Source organism: Talpa occidentalis, unplaced genomic scaffold (genome assembly GCF_014898055.3).
Source record: "Talpa occidentalis isolate TD23 unplaced genomic scaffold, MPIMG_talOcc4v2.1 talOcc4.12, whole genome shotgun sequence".
Taxonomy (NCBI): domain Eukaryota; kingdom Metazoa; phylum Chordata; class Mammalia; order Eulipotyphla; family Talpidae; genus Talpa; species Talpa occidentalis.
In genome coordinates this window covers 40,834,296-40,858,953 of record NW_023601212.1, presented here as the reverse complement: position 1 = coordinate 40,858,953, position 24,658 = coordinate 40,834,296, and the positions used below count along the sequence as shown (strand labels likewise).

At 51.6% G+C, this 24,658-nt stretch overlaps 1 protein-coding gene across 3 annotated transcripts in view; it reads left to right on the top strand.

The window, feature by feature from the left end:
* CACNA1A (calcium voltage-gated channel subunit alpha1 A) overlaps positions 1-24,658 on the top strand; it is a 216,052-nt gene that overhangs the window by 184,922 nt on the left and 6,472 nt on the right. For 2 of the 3 annotated variants that reach the window (XM_037505963.2, XM_054693304.1), the window contains exons 31-40: positions 2,023-2,106; positions 9,576-9,692; positions 10,001-10,066; positions 10,234-10,349; positions 11,888-12,038; positions 14,484-14,611; positions 16,753-16,849; positions 19,243-19,348; positions 23,529-23,636; positions 23,791-23,891. In XM_037505963.2, coding sequence (XP_037361860.1) covers positions 2,023-2,106; positions 9,576-9,692; positions 10,001-10,066; positions 10,234-10,349; positions 11,888-12,038; positions 14,484-14,611; positions 16,753-16,849; positions 19,243-19,348; positions 23,529-23,636; positions 23,791-23,891 — 1,074 coding nt within the window. Of the gene's footprint in view, positions 1-2,022; positions 2,107-9,575; positions 9,693-10,000; positions 10,067-10,233; positions 10,350-11,887; positions 12,039-14,483; positions 14,612-15,827; positions 15,925-16,752; positions 16,850-19,242; positions 19,349-23,528; positions 23,637-23,790; positions 23,892-24,658 lie in introns of all 3 variants that reach the window. The other variant, XM_037505964.2, reaches the window with a different exon arrangement.

The following is a 24,658-nucleotide window of genomic DNA, read 5'->3' as shown; positions in this document are numbered from 1 at the left end:
AGCGCTCAACCGCTGCGCCACCTGGGAGGCCCTGTATTTGTAGTCTTGATGAATATCCAGGGGAATGTAAGGTATAGTCTGGGATGTCAGATCCAGCCAGCAGGGGGCAGCATGGCAGTCAAGTCAATGGCACCAACTCAGCGTTTCTTTCCTGGGGATGTCACCTGTGGTCTGTGTACCCCATCTGGGCCACAGAATGTATATGGTGAAGGACTTGGACCTCAGATATCCACACCTGGATATCTGCCTCGGCCCCTTAACTGTGTAACCTCAAGCAAAGAAGTTGGCCTCTGCACCGGTGTCCACATCTACAAAATGGGGGTACTGTGCACAGGACCTGTCAACACGGAGGGGAGCATGAGTGTCAGCCTGGCATGGGCCCTGCCCATTGCAGTGGTATTGGGCAGTCTTTCACTCCCAGTGATTTTCTGATGATTCTTCTATTAATCATCCCTCGTGAGCATGTGCCGAACCTTCCCCTTTAGTTTTAGATGAAACCCCAAGTTTCCCATGTGGAATTTTGGCAACAGAGGGGAATCTTCTCGTCCGGGGTCCAGGGTCCTGTGGCCAGACACCTAGAAATTTGTTGTTGCTTGTGTTCCCCCAGAAGCAGAGTCTGAGACAAGAATTGAGCACAAAAAATGTATCTGAGAGGTGACCTCAGAAAGCATGATAGGGGAGAGAAGGATGAGGCAGGGTCAGAAGGCAATCAGAAAAAGGTGTGTTAGGAAGTCACTTCCCACTGTGGGCCACTGGGACCCATTTCCACTGGGGTCCTCTGGGAGGCAGCAGAGAGCACACATTTCTCAGTGCCCCTCAGCCATAGTCAAGAGAAAGTCCCTGGGCAGAACAAAATGTGCGGTATAAACATGACGAGATGTGGGCAGGGCCTCAGCAGCACCTGCTAATACCAAAATAGGCAGTGGAGCTAGAATTACTTTCAGACAGTTATAAAACAACAGCATGCACCTATTGAGCACACACTGTTCCAAGCCTCACTCAGGGCAGAGTATTTTAACAACACAGCTGTACCTGTGTGTACCAGTTGAGCCAGCAACCGGCCCAGGATAGATCAAGTTAAGCTCAGTAACGAACAACCCCTATATCACAGTCACTTCAGTCAACAAAAATTTTGTTGACACTCAGCGGGGGACTCTGCATGGTCTCCACTCAGAGGCCCAGGCTTATGGAGCAGCTGCCATCTGGAATGGTCAGCAGGCCCAGAGCTGAGAGGCACTCACTGGCTGCTGGCCAGAAGGTGACTCACACGCTGCCTCTCACAACCCTTCACTATGACTAGACACGCAGCCCCATCTATCCATGAGGGAGCCAGGCTGTGAAGCCTGGTGTGTGCCGTAAGGCCTCTGCACCCCATTACTGTCCCCCTTGTCCATACTACGGGATGAAAACACAGAGAGGTTAAGTCACTGGCCCACAGTCACACACCCAGATGGTAGCAGAGCTGGGATGTGAACCCACGCTCTTAGCAAGTGTGCTATGAACACAGTCCTGAGTAGTGGGGTCCTGGACTCAGCCTGTGGACTCACCCAGGCCTGGGTTCCGATTCAAACTCTTCATGTTCATGCTGCTAACATCAGACAGGTGAGTGACTCTGCTCTCTGAGTTTCAGTCACCTCTTTGAGTGGGCGATAATCCTTGCCTCTGTGAGTCCTGGTGAGAATCCCAGTAATGTCACCCATAAAGCATCTGAAGTATCATGGTGCCCATGGTATCAGAAAGACAGAGCACAGTCCAGACAACAGCCTTCTCTCCCCAGCAGAGCTAAAACAGAACCTTGAGGCCCCCTTGTGGGCCCAGCAAGGCCCAGGAGTCCTGGGGAGGGGAACCTAGAATAGATGACCCTGAGCAGCCTGCACGGCAGTATTTTGCTACTGAAATGATTGCAACTCCCTGGGGCACTCAGACTGGTTGCAGCTGTATCCCTAAGGTCCCCGAGCCGGCCGTGGGGGCCAAGCATGAAGCCCTCTATTGGAATCTCTGTCTTATGGATCCCCATTCTAGAATTATTTCCGTGATGCCTGGAACATCTTCGACTTTGTGACTGTTCTGGGCAGCATCACCGACATCCTTGTGACAGAATTTGGGGTAAGTTTCCAGCTGACTTCTCTCTGGGCATCTCCTGGTTGGGCTGGGGTCTGGGAGGTCACCCAGAAGCTGCAGGTCCCGACCGCCATAGCTGGCTCGGGCCAGCACTTGACTGTGACCAAAGAGGGAGAGCTGGGGCTCCCAGGGTCAGGGGTGGCCCCTCAGGAAGGCAATGTGAAGAGACAGAGATGCCCAAGGCCACAGCTGTGAACTTCTCTGCATCTTGATACTGACTTGTGAATAAAAACATGGATCAGTGCCTTGAGAGAACTGAGACACTTAAAGGGTCCCAAAGCTGAACTCCACCCACAAACACCGCACAGCGCTGGGGTACCCAGAGAGAGGCAGCTTCGAGTTCATGCTGTTTGAACTGACTGTCCATTGGCTTACACACAGGAGGGAGCAGTGCTCCTGGGACAGCATCCCCAGGACCAGGAGGTCCTGCTGTGAGGGTCTCTGGACCTCTCTGAAGTGACCTTTGGGCTACATGGTCCCTCCTGTTTACCTGAAGACTCAGAGCCCCAGAGCGGCTACCCCACACCCTCTCCTTGAGCATTTGCCAGAGAGCTCAGGCTTGGGGGCCCTTCATAGACTGGGGGGCGGGTAAGAGATACTCAAAGAGGAAGCAAAAGGACAAAGAGTATGGAGCCCAAGGGGGTGGGGTGGTATTAGTCTCTTCATAATAACAATAAAAATAATAATAATGACTGGCAAGGATGTTGCACTTGCTACATGCAGTACCCTGTGCCAAGTATTTTATGTGGATGAACTCATGGTGTAGGTCAAGGGCTCAGCATATAAATGAATTCCTTTCGGGGGGGGGTTAATGGAGGGGATCTGAAAGCAGAGACTGCTCATGGAGAGGAGAGGAGGGGCCGACAAGGATGGCCACATCCATAAAGCATCTGAGGTGTCGTGGTGCCCTCAGCACTGTCAGGAAGACAGAGCAGACAGCAGCCTTCGCTGTAGGGAGCTAGCTGTTCCTTGCCCAGGTGTTGAAACAGAGTGGCAACCTGAGTCAGAGTGGGGATGGGCCAGGCAGAAACTGGACATGAAGGGTGAGAACCCCTGCCAGAAGCAAGGGCCAAAACAGGGAAGGAGTGAAGTCCCCACCTTTTTCTCCGCCTGCCACTCTCTTCTGCCAGCCCCAAGCACTGGCCAAGTCCAATCAGAAGAGAGTTGGGGTTTCCAGGTGATGTTCAGAATAAGCAGAGAAGAATCAAGAATAGATATGGGTGGGCAGAGCCCAAGGGAGAGGGTGCTGCCCCATTTCACAAATGAGGAAACATATTCAATGCTTTGGGAGCTGAGGAACCTACCGAAGATCACACAGGCAAGCCTGCGAGCTCATTGGTGACCCCTGGGCTGCCGCAGCTGAAGAAGGGAAACAATCGGCCCACTGCTTCCACCCAGAAGGCTACTGGGGATGGGAAGCCACACAGAAAAGGGGCCATTCCCTGTTGTGTCGCCCAACACCCCACCCAAGTGGTGTTCAGACCACACCCTTTGCCTTCAGTTCCAGTGAGCTGGACATTCTCCTTTATGCCCATCCCACTCTTGACACCTTCCTTTAAAGTGTTACCCTCTTTCCTGTTGGGTTGCTCCCAATTGAGCCCTGTCTTCTTACAGAGAACCAGGATTGGGCCTCATCTTAATTCTGTTTCTATGAGGTCTGTACCTCCCAACTGACAGCTAAAATTTCTTACCATCCAGCTAAGCATAAGATAGCTTTGAAGCAATGTCCCTCTGGGCTAAGAGTTTAGAAGGGGTGGCCCAGCACCCCAGTGAAAAAAATGGAGAAAATTAGTTGAAATCTCCAGGAGCCAGTAAGAGATCCTGTAGGGCTGGATCTCAATGGTCTGTTCTCCTGATTGGCAGGACAGGGGAGGGAGGATGTGGCAAAGGGTCCGATTCAAGATTACCAGGACTATTGCAGTAGTCAGTCACCATCTCTATGAGCTGTTTGACCTTGGGAAACTTGCATTACCTCTTCTCATCATGTACAGAATGTAACTGATGTAATTAACCTCATTTGGGTCCTTATAGTCCTCACATTCATTCGTTCATTCAACAGGCATGCATTGAGCTCCTGCTGTATGCAGAGCATTGTTTATTATAGGTGCTAGAGACAGAGCAATGAATGAAGCAAAACAGACAAGCTTGCCTGATGTTCTAGGGAGAGAGAATGACACTTTCAACAAGTCAGAGCAATCAACCTGAAGTGCTTGGCACAGAATCTGTCAGGAACAGTCTTGCGTCACTCACTGACCTTTCAGTCAATAAAGGACCGGCACATATGACAGTGGTCCCAATAAGCTATACCATCCAGCTGAGTGTGTGACAGTCTGTCCTATATAGGTTTATATAATTACACTCTATAATGTTTGCACGGTGAAGAAATCACCCAAAGGATACATTTCTCAGAATGTATCCTCCTCCGTTCAGTGACACATGACTATACATACTTCACAAATGGTGGTTATTATTATTGCTATTGTTATTATTGCTGCAAATGTACTTGGGTTTGCAAATAGATGGATCCCTGGCCCTGAATTAAAATCATTTTGAGGGAAAGAGAGGATGGGTGTGTGGGCCCTTCCAGTGTGATTTGCTCCCAGCCCCTGCCAGGCAAGCAGTTCACAGCCACCCCTTTCTGCCTCTCAGGTAAGCCCACTGGGTCTGAGGCCAGATCTCAGCCAGACTGAGGCAGGGGGAGCCAGATCCTCAGGAGGGCAAGTCCCTAAGGTTTGGGGGGAGAGAGCGTGAGGCCCACTGGGCCTCAGCTGCCACCCCCAAGTGGCCGGGGTGACGTGGGTTTGCCCTTCGTGCAATGGATAATGACTGTGTTTCTTGTCTTGTCTCTTTTCATGCCTGCTCTTTAAACTGTATATTGGCACAACGCCGTCTGAAAAACTCATCCAATCAAAATGCACTATGAAATTCATTTGTTCATCCATGACATGGTCTGTGTGTTCATACACCAATGACTATCTCCCAACCCACCACCACCACCCCCACTCCCCGCCCGGGAACCGAAACCCATTGGTTTTTTGGCACTGGTTACAAATCAACCTAAAAAACGCTGAACACGCCTCCCCAACTGCCCCCGCCCGCCCGCTCCCCCTCCATCTTCAACATCTGCATCTAGAATCCGGTTGGTCTTACTTCTTTCTGAAGTCTAAATGCCTTACATTAACTGTGAACGCATCTTTCGCATCAGCATTGCACGTCATGCCCTGGGCTTTCTAACTTGGATTGCCTGATGCACCCCCACCCTCCCTACTTTGTCCGTCCCTCTCTCCCATTCCTGCCCCATAGTCCTTCCCTTGTGTCTGTCTGTCTGTCTGTCTGTCTGTCTGTCTCTGTCTCTCTCTCTCTCTCTCTCTCTCTCTCTCTCTCTCTCTCTCCCTCTCTCGTTCTGAATTGAGGTTTTCTGTTGGGCTTGGTTTGCACCTTTTGCAGAGTGAGGGATGGGTTTACCCCACGCTGCGCCTCTGATAGGGGAAGACATCTGGTTTGGTGTCCCTCCCCGTGACTTACACATATCGCTAGGCTCAGAGTCTTTTGAGGCAGACATGGTGCTCACTGCTGCCGTCTCTGCTCAGCAAACTCTCAGGTGAGAGGACTTGGACAGCTGGCATGCGGGTCCTGCTGCTTCCTGGCAGGTCAGCCAGGCGAGGCTCACTCCTGAGCGGAGACCTGTGCACACACGGGCTCCACACAATCACGCCCTATTTCTTGTTCAGTCTGACTCTCATTCCCTCTCCCTCCCTCTGTCTCCCACATACACACATTCCCTCTCCTGTCCCCTTTTGCATGCTCTACCACACCAGCACATACATAGACATGAGTGCACGTGTACACACATATGCACACATGCACACATATGCTTGTGTGCACACACATGCACGCACACTCTTCCTCCCCTCTTGCATCCATTCACCCTGCAGGCCATACCCCAACCCCAGAACACACTGTCTGCATCTCTCTATTCACTTATATGACTCCCTCCACACCCCTCACTCTGTCAACTCCCAGCTGCCTCTCCCCCTTCCCTACCCATCCCTGAACCCTTCTGAAGGACCCGCACTGACATCTTTGCACCAGGATCCCTCTCCTGCTAGCATTCATACACCAAATGTTTAGTGGGCCCCAGTTTGGTGTCACAGATGGAGAGGTGGCCAGAAGCAGATACCATCACCGCCCTCCTCCACCTACAGTCAGGAGGGGCAAACAGACTTTGGTCAAATCACCCTTCAAAACTCTTGAAAGCAGAGAAGACACAAATTCCAGGCCCTGAACAGCATATGGAGTGCACAGGGGGTCTGCAAGTGAGGAGCTGTGACTACAGCAGAGAGCGAAAGAAAGGGGCCTTGTTGTGGAAGCCTGGGAGGGTTTGGAGCAAGGGAGGTGTGACCACAAGTGTACTTAGACACTATTTAATCCACAGCTAGAGGACACAAAGTAACTTGGCAGGGGATTGGGCTAGAGGTGAGCACCAGGAACCCAAAGAGAGGTGACAGCAGAGGAGGCTGACAGGCTGGCAGGACTGGCCATCTGAGCAGGATCCTCAAAGGCCTGGGGCTGCATGGGGTCTGAGCTGGGCAGAGAGGGTAATGCCTAAAGGGACAGGGAGCTGGAGGTTAGGGAATGTGGAAGAAGGTCAGGTTGAGGAAAGAGTGTGAGCGTGGGCTCAGAGATTTTGAGGTAGCTTTAAGAACACCCCAAAGAAGTCAGGTAAGCTGGTGGCTATGGCGTCTAGAGGCCAGGTCTGGGCTCTGCAAGTAGTAGGCTCTCTCTGGAGTTCTCAGGCTCTCAGGTAGGTGGTTCCCATGTGCCTCTGAACTCTCATGGCCCTGAGCAGCACCGGGCTCCCTGAGCCCGAGTCTGCCTCCACCACCATAGAATGGGGAGCACAGGGTGCAGGAGGAGAGGACAGTTGCTTCTTCCAGGCTGTGGACAAAAAGATGGAAACTAGGAAGAAGGAAGATGGAAACCGGAAGTTCTGTGAACACTAGATGCTGACTAGGAGGTGGAGGGATGGATAAGGGCAGACCTTCTCTTTTCCCACCACCTGAACCCCTCTCACCTCTACCCCTTACCTCCCCTGTGTGTGTCCTTCCTCCCTCCCTTGGCTCCAAGAAGATCAGCATGCTCTCTGCACGTGTCTCCCTGTGAGACCCCCTTGCTTCTCCTACATGGTTGCAGGCACTCCGGCTTTGCTCCCAAGTCCCTAAGGCTGCTTCCAGGGCCTGCCTGCCTCTGCATGCCGGGCCGAGTCCACATGTTATGACCGCCCTTGAAGGGATGGCTTAAACTCTGGGGTGGATGGGCGGGAGGAAGCTGGGGACACCTGGGCCATCAGCCCTGTCCCTAAGTGGAGCTGGGTAGCCAGGCAGAGCTGAGAGTCAGGTCAGTGGGGCTTAGGGCCGGGAGGGTCAGGGGGACACCCCCTTAGCCAAGCTGGATTTGGGAGCTTGTTTGAGGCATTTGGAGTATTCTCACAGCTTTGGGCCCAAAATGGTCAGGGTAGGCTCCCACACCCTCCCCCATCCTGCAGTCCTAAGGGCCCACTGATTGATGTCCCAGAGAGTGTCCTAGACTTTTTCATCAACTCAAAAGCCTCTTACCAGTCCCAGATATTCCTGGAACCCCCATCCCTTCCTCTGAGGTCCCAGGCAGGCACTAGCACAAGATATAGACCCAGGAACTGTGTCTATTCTGTAAGCTCACAGAAACCACAAAAGTCTGATGCCCACATATTCATCATCTAAACTTTCAAGACCAGAAGGGGTGCTGTGATTATTAGGGTGACCCATGTGGTCTCCCTGTGCCATTTGGGGGTTGAGGACTAGGAAGGTTTAAATCCCTTTCCATGCCTTGTGTCTAGAGCTCCCCCAAATCACAGAAAGCGGAGTCTGGCTAAAGCCTCTCTGTCTAGCACAAGCTGGGTGACTGGTCAGCAGAGATTTCCACATTTGCCCAAGGCTGGGGTCTCAGACTGAAATGCTTCTGGGGGCCAAGCTGTTGCATAAGCCAGGAAAGTAAGTGTCACTTCTAGAACATGGACATCTTGGTAAACTGGAGGATATGTGCCCATGTCAAACTAGAAACAAGCCCAGGGTTTTCAGAAAGCCAGATCTGTAGGCAAAACCTGATTTTCAAACAATTGCAATTACTTTTAGGTCAGAAAAGCAAAATCAAAAATTTGAATACTGCTCAAGACCAACAAAACAGTTTCACGGCCAGTCCACATGTGACTTCTAGCCTCTTGTCCCCTACCAGCACACCCTGAGGCCCCAGCAGGCAAGCCCTGGGACAGTCATATGAGACCCACCATCTCCAGCTGGCTACCCCCTTACCCCCACCCCAGTACTCTGGTGCCCCCCACCCCCTGCATTCTTCTGGTTCAGGTGGGAGGAGACAGAGCAGAGACTAGACAGGGGGGTCTTCAAGCAGAGACAGGGGCCACCTAGGGAGGTCCTGGGGGCAGGGACAGCCCTTTCGCCCCGCCCCCAGCACCAGCCCCCTGGTGGGCCTGGGCTGAATCCAAGCTCACCCACCCATGGGCACTGCGTACTTCCTGCTTCCCGCAGACCTGGTCCCGTGCTACTCCACCCAGCCCCAGAAGCTGAGAAGCCATCCCTGAGAGGGGGGAAAGGGCCCCAAATGCATCTTCTCCGACTCAGCGGGCAGCGAGGACTCGCCCTACAGCCGAACAGCCCCAGCTCCCTCCCGTCCTCCCCATGCCCGCTCGCCAAGGGGGTAAGAAAAGATGCTCTTCTGCTTCTCCGGTTGGCTCAAGCCGCTGCTCCTCTTGGCTGTGGGGTGAGGTCAGGGCGGGCAGGAGTGGGTGGGCACCTCAGCAGGGCAGGGCAGGGTGCCCGGTGAGTCCCATGATAGATGCATTTCTGGCCCGGAACGTAACATGCCCTTGGAGCCCGCACATGTCCACAGGCGTGAGCGTGCTGGCTATCCCACCCCACTCTGGTGTTTGTGCATCGTACACGTGTGATGAATTCGGCAACTTGACCTGCTTGTGTCCTATCGTCTCAGTGCATTTGGTTGTTGGGAGAAACAAAAACCATCTCGATTTTTTTCCTGATTGGATGATTCGGATATATTTTCTTTTCCTTGTTCTTTTGTTATTTCTTCCCTACCCTTCCTTTCTCTTTCTTTTTCTTTCCTCTTCCCCATTTTGGGTGGGGCTGGCAGGGAGGGCTTATGCATTTGAGTTGATGCCTTTTCCTCCCTCCCTCCCTTTTCCCCACCCATCCCAACTTGTTCCTTTTCGAGTTTTTTCCTCTGCATCATTGCATTAATAGTGCTTTCTCTCCTCTCCCTCCTTATTTGGGGTCTGGCTTGCTTTTTCCTGTTGGTTGGCTTCATGTAGGGGCCTCTGTGAGTGGTGATGGCTCAGAGCCCCTGGGGGTGGGTGGATAGTTACCCCTCTTTCTCCATCTCCCCAGAATAACTTCATCAACTTGAGCTTCCTCCGCCTCTTCCGAGCTGCCCGGCTCATCAAACTCCTCCGTCAGGGTTACACCATCCGCATTCTTCTCTGGACATTTGTGCAGTCTTTCAAGGTGAGCTTGCGCCCCTGCTGCCAGATCGAGGCTAGCAGAAGACCCCCCTTGCTGTGACTGAATCTAGAAATCAAGCTAAAAATGCTTCAGGGAGAAACTTATGTACAGGCCTTTTGAAGCTCCAGGGGGAATCCTTTTGGTGCCTTGTGCTACAGTTCTCCTCCCAGAGCCATCAAAGATGCCCACCAGCCCTAGCACCACCTTGGCACAGCATGTGCTACCCAACTCAATGGGGCAGAGCCCTGGGATAAGGAAGGGAAACAGTGTCAGGGGCCCCCAGCACCCTTCATTGCCTTCCCTCCCACCAGGCACTGCCGTATGTCTGTTTGCTGATCGCCATGCTTTTCTTCATCTATGCCATCATTGGAATGCAGGTGAGTGATAGCAGCCCTAGCATTCCCGGGGCCTCCCAAGGAAGGCCCTGAGGTAGGGGTGGGCAGGGGACACCAATTCAGAGAGGTTGCCATGGGGGTTAAGCTGGGCTTCCATGGATCCACTGATTGACACAGCTGCTCCTGGTCAACATCCTCCAATTTCCCAGGTGTTTGGCAACATTGGCATCGACATGGAAGACGAGGACAGTGATGAGGATGAGTTCCAAATCACTGAGCACAACAACTTCCGGACCTTCTTCCAGGCCCTCATGCTGCTCTTCCGGTGAGAAGGGATGTGCTTTCATCCTCTTCTTCCAGCGTACCAGTGCTCTCTTTTCTGTTGTGGGGGAGGGGCAAATGCCCTCACATTTCTCTCCCAGTGGAGAAGTGTCCTGTTCCTTTCGTTCCAGCGTGGTTTGGGTGAGCATGATGTGCCTAGAGGCTGTGGCCAGGGCAGGAATTGAAGCCTTCAGACATAACTGTGGCGAGCATTTCCAGGCATTACTTCCCCGATTTCTCTTGACTGCCCTGTGAAGTGGGGATTTTTGGCTACCCCATCTGATAGATGAGGAAATTGAGGTGTATAGACTCCAGGTGTGATTCCCACCTTGGAGTTTTACTTTAGAGTTCATTTATTTATTGGTAATTCATTCAGGAAGAGAGGGAAGAAGACAACATTAGCTCCCTGAGAGTTTATATTTCCGTGGGGGAGACAGGTGATCAGTGAACTAATCATAGAGGATAGTAGAGGGAGATAAAACTCAAAGAGGGGAATGCATGGTTCATATGTCTGATTCCACTTACATGAAGTACCTAGAATGGGAAAATGTATAGAGAAAAAAAGAGGGGAAAGGTTTGCAGAAGTTGAGGGAGTGAGCAACAGGGATTATTCTTTAATGGATACAACTTTTCAGTTTGGAGTGATAAAAAGGTTCTGAGGTAGTGGTAGTGGGTGCACAGCTTTGAAAATGTACTTGTGCAATCCATGGACACATAATTTGGCACAAGAAAAAAATATTTTTAATTTAGCAACAAGTCAAGGAACAAAGGGCTGGTAGGTCATGCATCCCTGAAAAGGGATGACTTTTGATAGAACTAGGAGGGAGCCAAGTGAATTATCTGGGAAAGAACAGTGCAGGCAGAGGGAACAGCAAGTGCAAAGCCTTTAAAGCAGCAGCATTGCTGGCATTCGAGGAACTAGGAACCCCATGTGCCCAGACTGAGTGAGGTAAGGAGAAAGTAGTAAGAGATGACAATCACCTGGAGGAAGGACAACTTTTAAAATTCACTTATGTTGGGCCTCCCTAGTGGTGCAAGGGGTTGAGAGGCAACCTATGAAGCTATCCGCAGCCACTGCAGCAAGAGTTCGATGCCCAGGCAGGGAGCTACCCACATGGCGCAGCAGATCTCTCCTGACTCGCCCGCTGCTCCCCTCAGCAGTGTATTTCAGTCAGTGTGCCTGTTCTGTTCCCCACTCTGTCTGTGGTGAATACTCACCCCCCACACCTCTAGCCTATACCCAGTTCTTGTATGCATAAATAATAAATCTTTAAAAAAAATTCACTTATGTTGCCAGATCAACTGAATCCAAGTCAGTAAAAGTGGAGCATTGGAATCAGCATTTTTTTTTTTAAAGTTCCCCTCTGACTTTAGTGCACAGCCAAAGATGAAAATGCCCTCTCTAAGCTCTCGGAGAAAAGAGATGGCTTACCTGGGACCCATGCCAGCTCAGCTCCAAAATCCATGTGCTCCATCTCCCTGAGGAGCATTGTCATCCCAAGCTGGGTACTCAGGTCCCTGATGCCCCCTTTTTGCCTTCAGGAGTGCCACTGGGGAGGCCTGGCACAACATCATGCTCTCCTGCCTCAGTGGGAAACCGTGTGACAAGAACTCTGGCATCCTGACTCCAGAGTGTGGCAATGAATTTGCTTATTTTTACTTCGTTTCCTTCATCTTCCTCTGTTCATTTCTGGTGAGTCTGTGAACATGTGGGGAAGGGATCCCTAGCTCTCACACTCTCCCTAGCTCTCTGGGGTGTGGGTTCCTCTAGAATGTAAGTGTTGTTTCTGCCTATCCCAGGCCTCTCTGAGCCCCCTGGGGATTAGATTAACCAGGCTCCCTCAACCGCAGCACTGTGGTAGGTCCATCCCATGCACTGTAGGGTGTTTAGTAGCACCCTGACCTCCACCCACTACATGTCAGTAGCACATGCCCCTCAGCTTCCTAGCTGTGACAACCAAAAATGCCTCCAGATATCATCAAATGTCCTCTGGGGTGGAAAGAAGGAAGAGAAACCCCCCCCTCCCACATTGAGACCCACTGGTTTGTTCTGAAAACAAGACTAGCAGAGCTAGTCGAATATCAAGGTGTCAGCAGGCCATATGCACTCCAAAAACTGAAAAAAGGATCCTGCCTCTTCCAACTTCTGGTAGCCTCAGACATCCCTTGGCTTGTGACCACATCACTCTACTCTCTGCTTCTATCTTCACATGTGTATATGTGTCCAAATTTCCCTCTTATGAGCATAACAATCATGTTAGACATAGCACTTACCCTAATCTAATATGACCTGATCTGAACTTGACAATATACACAAAGACCCTTTTTCCAAGTAAGGTCACATTCACAGGTACTAGGGTTTAGGATTTGAATATGCCCTTTGGAGAGATACAATTCAACCTACAACACAGATGAGTCCCTTCTCCTGTCCTTCCCAATCCAGCCTCCTGACCATGGTTCCCTCTGGCAGGATGTAAGAAGCCAGTTGACAAGAGAGGGTGGGAGATGTGACCCAGGTAACAGCATCTGTCAGCAAAAGCCTACATACTCACCCTTTTCAGATGTATACCACCCCCAATCCAGCAACTACAGCCGTTGGCCCAGAGTCCATTGCTTAGTTTCAAATTCTCAGAAGAGGGAATCTGAATGGACCAGACCTGGTCAAATGACCACCATTGACCAAGCAACTGTGGAAGCAAGACTTTACAATACAGGCCGTATGGGAAGGGTAGCACCCTGGAAGACATCTGCAAGACTTGACTATTAGTTCCCCCAGAGCAAGGATTTCTGCTTTATTCACTTCTCAGTCAATATCATAAGATGATGAATTAAAAATAGTGCCACTAGCATTAAGAACACCCAGAATTACCAGTCATCCATTAAGCACCATCTTTGTTTATATATAAACATTTGTTTAACTCCTATTGTGGGTCAATCCTTATGCAAGGCCCTGGGGGTATAAGGAAAGAACATGTTTCTCTCAGTTTGCAGAGGTGATAAGCAGACAAGTTAGCACAGCAATACAATATGAGATGTGCTCTAATGGGGAAGGCTCAGACTGAAGAAAGGAAGATTTCAGAGCAGCCCCCAAGAATGGTGAGCAGGAATTAGACCATGTATTAATTAAACTGGTTGCAACTGACAGAAACGCAACCAAAACTGACTTAAACAAAACATGTAGCTTGTTAACTGACTTAAACAAAACATGCAGCTTGTGTGACTGAAAAAATCCAGGTGAGGCTGGATCCAGGCAAGTAGACTTCCTCATCTTTACTGTTTTCCTCCACTCTGATTTCATTCTCAGACTTTCTTCTTCTAGAGGCAAGATGGCCACCAGAGTGCCAACAATAATGTGGGGAAAGCCTCATTAGCTACCTTGGGTCATGTGCCCTTCCCTAACCAATCACAAGCCTAGATTTTATGACCACCATGTCTGGAGCCATGAGGTGGGGGTCAGCCATACCAGCTACAACTAAGTATAAATGAGGGGGCACTGTTACCCAAAGGAAAATGTATCATGAAGTCCTTGAAGGGAGCAAATTTGCAAAGTCTCGGAGGCAAGATCAATGCATTCTTTCCATGTGCTAAGGTCTAGGAGACCTCATGAAAAGATGCTACAATATGCAGAACAGGAAAATTCATTCATTTCATCCGAGAAATATTTGCTGAGTGCTTACTTTGTGTTGGGCCTAGGAACACAGCAAAGGTCTTACTTACATGGAGAGATCACTTTGACTTGTTGGGGGCAAGTGTGGGAGGATTTGGAATCGTGGTCATCCCATGGTGGTGCTCCCCATCTCACATAGCCTCTCCTCTCTTTCCAGCTCTCTTTCCATCGCTCTCTGTCTCTGCCTCGTTATGCCTGTATCTCCTTCACGCTGTCTCTGTTTCTGTGTCTCTGCCTCTCTCTCCCTCCATTCCTGTCTGTGGGCCTCCTTGTGTGAGCAAGTATCTGTTTTCCCTGCCCTGCCATTCTCTCTCTTTTTGTCCCTCTCCCTCTCTCTCTCTCCCTTTCTATCTCTCTCTTATCTCATCTTCTCTCTACCCCCTTTAGGTCTGTGTGCATGGGCGGGGTTGGGGGGAGGATTGGGTGTGTCTTGCTCTCCTCCACAACCTTTTGGCCACTGGGGCCCCACAGATGCTGAACCTCTTTGTTGCTGTCATCATGGACAACTTTGAGTACCTCACCCGCGATTCCTCCATCCTGGGTCCCCACCACCTGGATGAGTATGTGCGTGTCTGGGCTGAGTACGACCCTGCAGCGTGGTAAGGAGTCTCCCTAAATCCTCCAGCTATAATACCCACCTTTCCCTGACACTAGTTCAAGCCCCTGGGGTATTGTGTCCCTGTTGAGCTAGAGGGGATCTGGGGACAGAAGGGGTTAATCTAAAGGAAGGAAATGGGAATCAGCCCCTTTGCATGCCCCACATTAGGTGCTTTGGGTACCTCCCCTGCCTGAGCCCCAGGTTTTTGGGGAGTTGAGGGAGGAAGTTAAGATTCACTTCCTGTGAATCTCTCCTACCCCTCACTGTGAGGCCACAGCATGGTGAAGGCAAGTTAGCCGGACACCAGGGAAGAAGTCAAAGGCCTCTCAACCCCAATTCTCCTGGGAGCATGAGGAGAGGACTGGTCTAACTCCCTTGGCAGATGGAATTGGCTCAAGATCTTAGTGGCAAAATCTAGCACCCCACTAGGATCCCAGGACCTTGGAGCAGGCCACAACCAGGAAGACACAGCCTCAGAGGCCCTTTCATCTTCATGGTCACAGAGGTTGTGAGGGCTCCCACCTCCCTGGGTACAAGTGTCCCTTCCTGGGTGATGGATGGTGGTGTAAGAGAGGCATCTTCATTCTGTGCATGCGTATTGAGCATCCACTCAGCCCCAAGCCCTTGTAACATGCTCAGAGGTGCCATCCTGACTCTCAAAGCCCACCACCCATGAACTAAAGATTCTAGCTCAGACTGGGTTGGGGCCATTAATGAGGACCCTCAGCAGCCCGAGTTCTGGGGGACAGGCCTCGTGAGGAAGGCTGGGAGGAGTGGACCCTTGGCACTCCTGCAGACAAGTCCAAGAGAAGAGCTCCATGAGACCGAGAGGCCAGGGTGAGCCGTGGGTCTGGGACTTCACTTTCAGCTCATTCCTAACTCTTCCTCTTTTGATTTTAGGTCACAGCAGTTGGATGCTGTCCCCCGTCCTCTATTCCACAATCCCTGAGTGTAGCCCATATAGATTGTGAAGGAGGGAAATGCACAGATCCCTGGGGGAGGTGTCCCCACAACCTAGAGCTTCCAGTCCACCCCAGCCAAAACCCTCTACTCCCTGGGGTCTGGGAATAACTGAGGCACCTTCACTCAACCCAGGTCTCTCCAGCTCCTTCAAGCCAGGAATTTCTGGCATCATGTCCTCACTATGTGTGTGGCGAGACCAATGTGAATGCAACTCGACCCCTCGCCTCCACTAACCCCCTCTCTTCTCCTTTCAGCGGTCGGATTCATTATAAGGATATGTACAGTTTATTGCGAGTAATATCTCCCCCTCTCGGCTTAGGCAAGAAATGTCCTCATAGGGTTGCTTGCAAGGTTTGATTTCCACTAAAACCTGCTAGCATCCATGGAATGAGTGTGGCTTGGGGTTCTTCAATATATATATTTCATATATATATATATATATATATATCTTAAAAACAGAGCCATCTCTCTCTATTGCATTAATCTAGAAAAATTTTAGCCAACAGAATGCGGTCAAGTAGACTCAATGACGCATGGAACATATCTCTCCGTTCCCTTCAGCCATTCCTGCTTGCTCTTAGCTGAAGCTGCCCATCCTGGGGTCTCAACGGCACCCCAAATCAGACACATCCGGAGGGGGTTGAAACTTTGCTTTGCCCCCTCATCACTTCCACTCTCTCTCTCTGCCCTTCTCCTTCTGAAGTCCCCAGCCCTCCTCCCACTGGCCCGCCCTCCTCCCCATCTGGACCCCCTCAGAGACCAGCCTCAGCCAAACCAGGGAACTTGACCCAAATTTTAAAATACCTCTGAACAAAAGCATTACTCCAGGCCCTCTAAAGTGAGAACTCCCTTCCTCTACATCCCACAAGAACCATAACTCAAAGTTGAATCTGACTTTTCTCTTTTCTCTTTCTCTCCCTGCTCATAAGCAGTGAAATAATCTTTTTTATTACCTTTTCTTCCATTTTTTTCCTCCTCTTTTCCATTTATTTGAAACACCTATTTTATTGTTCTCTGCATCTTTCTCTCTCTATTTTTTCGGCTCGTGTGGTTATTAATTTTTTTTTGGTTTTTTTTTTTTTGTGTGTTTTTTCCTTCCGTTTCTCCCCCTCCGTCCACCCCTCCTCCTTTGGTTATTTGTTCCCACCCCACCTCCGTTTTTGTTTTCGGTGCTGCCAGGGGCCGCATGCCTTACCCGGACATGTATCAGATGCTGAGACACATGTCCCCTCCCCTGGGTCTGGGGAAGAAGTGTCCGGCCAGAGTGGCTTACAAGGTAGTCTACCCTTGCTGACCACCGACCTCCAGGCACTGGGCATTTTTCAGTGCTGACCCGGAACAACCAGCCGAGTCTTTTTCCAACATTGCTCTTCTTTTTTCCCTCTTTTTCTCTTTTTTTTTTCCTCCTTTCCTCCTCGAGTAATTGGATCATGACCATCCCTTGACTCTAAGCAGCACACTGTGTCCGTCCTTCTAATGAGTGTGTCTTGGTGTTTTGAGACTCCATTATGGCCGACACGCTGGGGGGAGGGGGAGGGGAGCCCCCCCCAACCCCGCACCTGGTCCCGCAGGAACCAAATTGGATGCACTTTTGGGGTTGGGGGAGTGGCCACTGTGCCTCCCATCAGCCCACGCCCTGACCAGGGCAGTTCCCTTGCAGGCAGGGGAGCTTTGGCCCTGAGAGAGGCAAGGTCCTGGCCCATCTTTTAAATCTTGAGCCCTCACTTCCAGCCCCCCCACCCATGCACACCTGAAGCTGATCTCTGACCTAGGGCCTGGGGGGACCCAAGACCTCCCAAGGAGCACCCACAGCCTCTCCTCCCCACCCCTGGAGTTGCTACCTCAGTCCCATCCCTATGCCACCCATATCCCTCCCAGACACCCCAACATGCCTCTCCATTGTTCCAGAGTGGGCAGGCGGGCCGCAGCTGGACCCCTGGACCGCGGCACCCTGATGCAGGCCATGCACGCTGCCTTGGCAGGGGCCTGGGGAGGGCAGGCACCATGGCCGATGGGGGTGGGGGGTGCATGCTGGCTGAAAGAGCAAGGGTCCCGCCGCCAAGCGGCTGGGCCAGCCACCCCTCCACACCCCTGTCCCGGAATCTCCCTTGGCACCCAAGGATAGATGCTCTGTTTCTTCCTTCTCATCCATGAGAAGTTCAGGGATGACCTTTAAAGTTGCCCCCACCAGAAAAAAATTGTCCCAACATTTCATCCACCATGATCTGCCCTGTGCCTGCAGGAGTCCTCCCTTCCCTTATGTCAATGCCATTCTTTCCCACCTTGTGTAACCTCCCAACGTCACTCCTCCTCCTCCCTCCCTGCACCCCTCCTTCCTGGATGAGGTGACTCTACCAGGATCTCAAAGATCCTCTTCCTGGTCCTGTCTCTTCTCTTGTCCCTTCTCTTCACCTGTTTGACTGAGCGTGTGTGTGTGCGCGCGCGCGTGCGTGCGTGCATGTGTGTGCCCGCATGTGCACGTGCAAAAGAGAAAGTGGGAATACCCATCCTTTTCTTGTCTGCATAGGAGCCACCATGGGTCCATAAGCCACCCTTAAGGGTGCACTTTCCACAGAACTTTGTTGGAAAACTGCTGTAATCCACCCAGGTGGTGAGAATAAGACATATTTCCACTATCAGCTGGGAAACTGTCATTTAAATACACAAATCTATGATTCCTGAGACACGTAGTCCTTTGTGCAGTGTACAACCTGTACAACTGCATGGTGGCCCAGTCTGTGTATTTCTCTACCTCCTCCCTCCCTACCCTGCCCCAACCCCTCCCTTGTATTCTATTCTGAGTTTTCCATCCCTCTCCCCTTCTCCAACCTGTTTCCTGTTGACTTTGTGTCTGGTGAAAGCCACACCCACCCTTAGCCCCCATCTCTGTGCCACCTCTGCCTGGGTGGTACACACCAGCCCAGTATCCTCTCCCATGCCACCAAGCATGGGTAACAGAGCCCCTGCCTGGGACACGGGAGTCTTTTTCTTCCCTGGGCCACAGGAACGCCTCCTCACCCCTCCCCCTGCCATTGCACAGAAAACCGAGATCCGGACATGCCCCTGAGATACACTTCCCACGGAGCTATGAATGAGTCTCGAGATTCCGTCTGCATGTGCCCCTGTCTGCCGTTCTGTGTGTCACGGCCTCACTGCATGTTGCAAGAGGTTGCCCCCATCAGCAGGGGGCAGCCTGCCTGCCGCTTCTCAGGAATGATGTGGTCTTTGCCCATCTGGTCTGGTCGGGGCCAAGCTGGGGGTGGGAGTCAGGAGCCAGTGGCTCCCAGGTGACTGTGGCCGCGGATCCCTCTGCCTGGCTGCCGCATGCGCTGCTACAATCCAGCCTGCACTCTTCTTTGGGGTCAGAATGGAACGGAGCCATCCAGAAGAACTCTGGGGCAAGGCGAGGATCTGGGCTAACCCTGGAAATGCAGTAGGCTGGAGGAAACAGCAGGGACTCAAAGCAGAAGAGAAGCCCCACCCTGCCCTTGCAGTCCATTAAGGGGGATGAGTAAATGGAGCACTGGGAGGGATAACGTGACATGGGGAGCATCTTAGCCACTGCCTTCAGAGTTCTTCCTGGGGTTCCATGGGTGGGGTGGATCTGGCTCACAGGGGACCCAGGAGGAGTGCCTGGGAGTGATTGTCGTCGCCTCTGGTTTTCTGTAGAGGCTCTTGCGGATGGATCTGCCTGTCGCCGATGACAACACCGTCCACTTCAATTCCACCCTCATGGCTCTGATCCGCACTGCCCTGGACATCAAGATCGCCAAGGGTGAGGGCAGGGACGGGAACAGAGAGGTAGGACAGGGTGGAGCCGGGCCTTTGGAGGGGAGAGCAGAGGGCAGCTGGGGATCCTTCTAGCCTAAAACGGAAGGAATTGCAGCCCATCTGGATCATCACTCGTTCACCTATTCACTCATCAGCAGACATCTAGAACACTCTTCCCATGCCCTGGACATGGCTCTAAGCTTAGGGAACTCACCCCTTTACACTTCCAGCACTGGAGGCCTCCCTGGGAAGGTCTAAAGGGGTGAAGTGATGAGCCACGTGAATTCCGGGGGGGAAAGTGCCTCAGATACTTCTCAGCAAATGCAGAAGTCCTAGGCTAGGTGGCCCCCTGGGGCTGTGTGGAGCAAGCCCTCTGAGTGAGAGTGGTGCCTCGGTGGCACTCAGAGCAGGAGAGGGGTGTGATCACACATTTGAACAGGCTTCCTGGTCACAGAGGGGAGAGTGCCCTGGGGGGATCTCAATCTCCCTTCTCTCTCTATCCATCTCTCCTATGTCTGCCTGTCTCGCTCTCCTACCCACCCTTCTGTTCTCTCCACCCAGTAGGATCTCTTGTCTGGGGAAAAGCTCCCTTCTTCATGTTTCTTTTTAGTTTAGATATTGTGTCTAGACCCCTGAAGCCTCCCTCCAAGGGAACTAGGCTGTTTCCTCCAGGTCTCCAGGTATGACGGCAGCGATGACACAGGCCTAAACAAACAACCAACTAGTCAGACATCTCCACTCGTGTGGGCATTCTCTATGCTCATGCGGGCCTCACCCTGGCGGGTCACTGTTTTCTAAATCAGGAATGCCTTTTGTCATTGTCTTAGAAAGGGTCAAAAAACCAGGCTCGCCCTATCCAGGACTCTGTGGAGCTGACCAGCCAAAGGGCATTGGCTGCCATTTAGTACCTCCAAAGACCAAGCTGTCTGAGGTAGTGTCTCTAATGGCCTCGAAACTTCTGGGCTGGGCCACAGGCAACTGAAATTCTTTGACCTGCCTATGCCGAAGCGGTTGACTTTCTGGGATGGTGTAATTAACCTGAAACTTTGGTCACGGCCGCAATTCATGGAATGAGAGCATTCATCGAGCACCTATTCTGTGCCTGGGCTCCATCTGTGGTTCTTGGGACATGGCAGGGAAAAACATCAACCTCTGGCCCTCGTGGCGACAGACAATAAGCTCAGTAAGAATATGTATGTGTTCAAAGGTGAGAGGTGAAAGAGCAGGGTTGCAGGTTGGGGGTCCACATCAGAGGTTAAACCCAAAGTCAGAGATCATCAACCAGGGGCAGTTCTGTCCTAAGGGGACATTGGACAATGTCAGGAGACATTCTGGGTTGTCACAATTGGGAAGGGATTGGTATTGGTGGCATCTGGCATGTAGAGGCTAAAATGCCTTGGGGGACAAACTGGTTTATGGGTGACTATGGCCCATACACAGAGGAACCATCTTTCCTGGGGGCTCCAGTGTTAATAATTCTATACCTGGAAGAGGAAGAAACCTGGGTTTCAACCTTGAGCAAACCCCATGACCCCAGTGGATGGCTATCTTGAAATCCTCACTGGAGTTTCCATTTTTAAATGTGAACGGCAGTCCCTGAACTTGAATGAATTGAACTTCCCAGTGAATTGAAGGAGGAAGAGTCTGAGGAGGTACTCTCAACTGGGGTCATTTGTCCCCCAGGGGACACTTGGCAATGTCGCGAGAGTTTGGGTTGTCAGTACTGGGGAGAAGGGGGGTTGGAAGCCAGGGATCCTGCTCAATGCAGTGGTGCATGGACACCCATAACTAAGAGCAGTCCCACCCCAGGTGTTGGTGACCAAGGTCGAGAAACCCTGCCCAACTCCCACCCCATTCAGATGCCAAGAGCAGGTATTGGCTGTAGCTGCCATAATAAAGTACCACAGACCAGCAACCCAGACGTTGGTTTTCTCACAATTCTAGAGACTGAAGTACAAGGTCAAGACAGGTTTGGTTTCTTCTGGGGCCTCTGTCCTCAGTTTGTCCTAACAACTGTATGACCTTACATAATTTGAATTACCTCTTAAAGGCCCTATCTCCAAATGCAATCACATTGGGGTTTACAGGTGACACATCAGCTGTAAGAAGAAAGTGACTTTTAATAGGAAGTGTCAAGTTCCCTTCTTTCCCTTCTTGTGCCTCTAAAAAGGAGCCACAGAGACCCAGATCTTCACTTAGCCACAGCAGACGGCAAAGATAGCTAATCATTCCAGCTACTTCCCATGAGAAAGAAAACTTGTTTTGGGTTGGAGTAGACGGTCTTGAGGCCATGTAAAGGGGTGTGGGGAGTCTCTGTAAAGGTTTCCCTCAATAGTCTTGACCTCCAACCTGAGTCCAGACCTAGCTGTCAACCAGGCCCTGGAATCTTAGACCCAGTGGTCACCAGCAGTGAAAGAAAGACCAGGCTGTCCTCTAGTGGTTGAGAGAGGGAACAACAGGAGGTGATAAGTACAGAGAAGAGAAACCAAGCCTGAGAAAGGCTAGGTGTTGGGACTGGGGGTACTGTTTTAGATAAAGGGGCCATCTAGAAGACCTCTTTAATAAAGGGTTCAGCAGGGACCTGAAGAATATGAGGGAGGGGAACTATGTAGATATTTGTAGAAACAAGAATCCTGCCAGAAGAAACAACCAGTGCAAAGGCCCTGAGGCAGGACTATGCCTAGAATAACTGAGGAACAGTGAGGCCCATGCAACTTGAACAGGGTAAACAAAAGGAAGAGCAGAGGAGATGAGGACAGACCACTGAGGGCTCTGAGCAGGTGCAATAAGACCAATACCCGGGCTCTAGTGGATGTGGGAACAGACTCCTGGACCTATTCCCACAATCCAACTACAGGGTAATATGTGACCTATCAGGGCTTCCCGGGTGGCGCAGCGGTTGAGCACTGGGTTGCAAAGCTGCCTGCAGCCTCTGCAGTGCCAATTCGATCCCCAGCTGCTCCCCGGCCACTGGAGGAGGGTCCCACATGGCTCACAGACCTCTCCTGCTGCCCGCTGCTCCCCTCAGCAGTGTACTTCGGTCCTTCTGCCTGTTCTGCTCCCCGCTCTGGCTCGGTGAATTCTTTCACCCTCCCGCGCTTCTGACTGTACCCAGTGCTTGTACAAATAAATAAATAAATCTTCAAAAAAAAAAAGTGACCTATCAGGGGACCTTAGCGCCCTTGCACTCACTCTGTCATCCATGTCCCTTCCATGCTTGCTAGAAAATATTTGGAACAGTGCAGAGGTTGAGGACTCTGAAAAAGAAATAAAGTGGAGACAAGGCTGGTATATCAGCTAGGACAGGTGAGCGCTGCTACTGTAAGAAATCCCCAAGGTATCCAGTTGACAAAGGTTCACCTCCTGCTTCCATGATGTGTCCTTCCTGGCTTGGCAAGGGGCTCTGTTCATCAGTCACTGAGAGACGAGGCCAGAGTGAGCAACCACCGTCCATAATTTCACCAGCCACCATGATAGGGAAAGAGAACTCAGATTGGTTCCACATTGGGTACTAAATGCCCTGATCCCAAAGTGACACCTCACTCTACTGACACCTCATTAGCAAAAACTCCTCATATTGCCCCAGCCAACCACAGGGTTCAGGAAGAGCCACACTCACACCTCTTTAAGCAAAGGGACCAGGAATCACTGCAAAGAGCCTTCATAACCACCATAGCTAGAGTAACCAGGGACCAGGGATCAGCTGTGACTAAAGGTCATACTCATGGAGGGAGACTTGGTTGAGGGAGAAGACTCCTCTCAAGACTTCTCTGGGTGTCAACATCCTGGGGCTCAACCCAGACACTACCTGTAACCCATTCATTGCTATAATAATCCAGTGGCAGACACTGTCCTAAGCCTATGTATACATTAACTACTTTGAGTGAGGCAGATTTATTGCAGTCATGCCCCTCCACAGATGGGAAACTGAGGCATGAAGCAGTAGCCTAACATCCAACTTTACAGTTGGCTCAGAATCTAGAATGTGCCCCCACACAGCTGTTCCAGAGCCCTAGTCCTGCCCAGAATCAGAGCCCAGTAGCCATTCCTCTCTGGGCCAGACACACAGGGAACTGGAGACCCTATGGGACCCAGGACTCCAGAGCAGTGAGTCAGCAGGAGCTGCCAGCTTTGAGGCTGACGCCCCAGCAGGCAGTCAAGGCCTCTCTGTGCCCTTGTTGCAGGAGGTGCCGACAAACAGCAGATGGATGCCGAGCTGCGTAAGGAGATGATGGCCATCTGGCCCAACCTGTCCCAGAAGACATTGGACCTGCTGGTCACTCCTCACAAGTGTAAGAGCAGAGCCTGTCCTCTTCCCAGGCTCTGACCCATAAGGACAGGGCTGGGGAGGGTGGGTGTGGATAGAACAGTACTTGTGTAAATAGGGGCCCAGGCTGGGGCCTGACGGAGACCCCTGCCTGTGCTGAGCTTACCCTGTGCCCCCAGCCACGGACCTGACAGTGGGGAAGATCTATGCAGCCATGATGATCATGGAATACTACCGGCAGAGCAAAGCCAAGAAGCTGCAGGCCATGCGTGAGGAGCAGGTGCGACCTGGGCCCTAACAGTCCTCCCCCCCTAAGCCCCTGGCACTGCAGGCAGACCAGGAGACAGTGGCCTCCTTGTCACTGTGGAGAGCTGCTAGAGCGAAGGTGTTATGGCCAGGCCCCTACAGATCACTGGAAAGCAGATCCATGTCAAGGAGACATAGCATGGATTAATTTACCTGTTCTACCAACATATACTGGGTGCCTGCTTTGCGCGGGGCACTGTTCTCAGTTCTGGGGGTGCAGCAAAACAGACCAAAACCCCCAAGGAAAGGACATTCCAGTTGGCAAATTGCCAACAATGACAAATGACTGAATTGTGTAGTGTAGCAGACAATAGTACGTGCCGTGGAAGGAGAGGAGGGCAGGAGGAATGTAATTTGAAATGGGTGGTCAAAGGCGACTTCCCTGTGGTGACATGTAAACAAAGAAAGCTGAGGAGAGGAGCCAGAGGAGCAGGTACCTAGGGAAAGAGCATTCCCAGCAGAGCAAACAGCCAGTGCAGAGGCCCTGAGGCTGGGAGAGTTTGAGTTTGGGGAATAGCAAAGAGGTCATTATGGTGGAAAAGACTGAGCAAGAGGGGCAGTGGGAGGAGACAGGGGTGAGTAGGTGATGGAGCAGATTATTCAAGGCCTTGGGGTGGTGGAAAAGACTTTGACATTTATTGAGAGTGAGGCAAGGGCCCTGGCAATGCCGCTGTTGAGAAGGACGTGACCTCACCCAGCGTTCACACGCACCTTCTAGTGACTGTGGGCATAAAGTCTGGA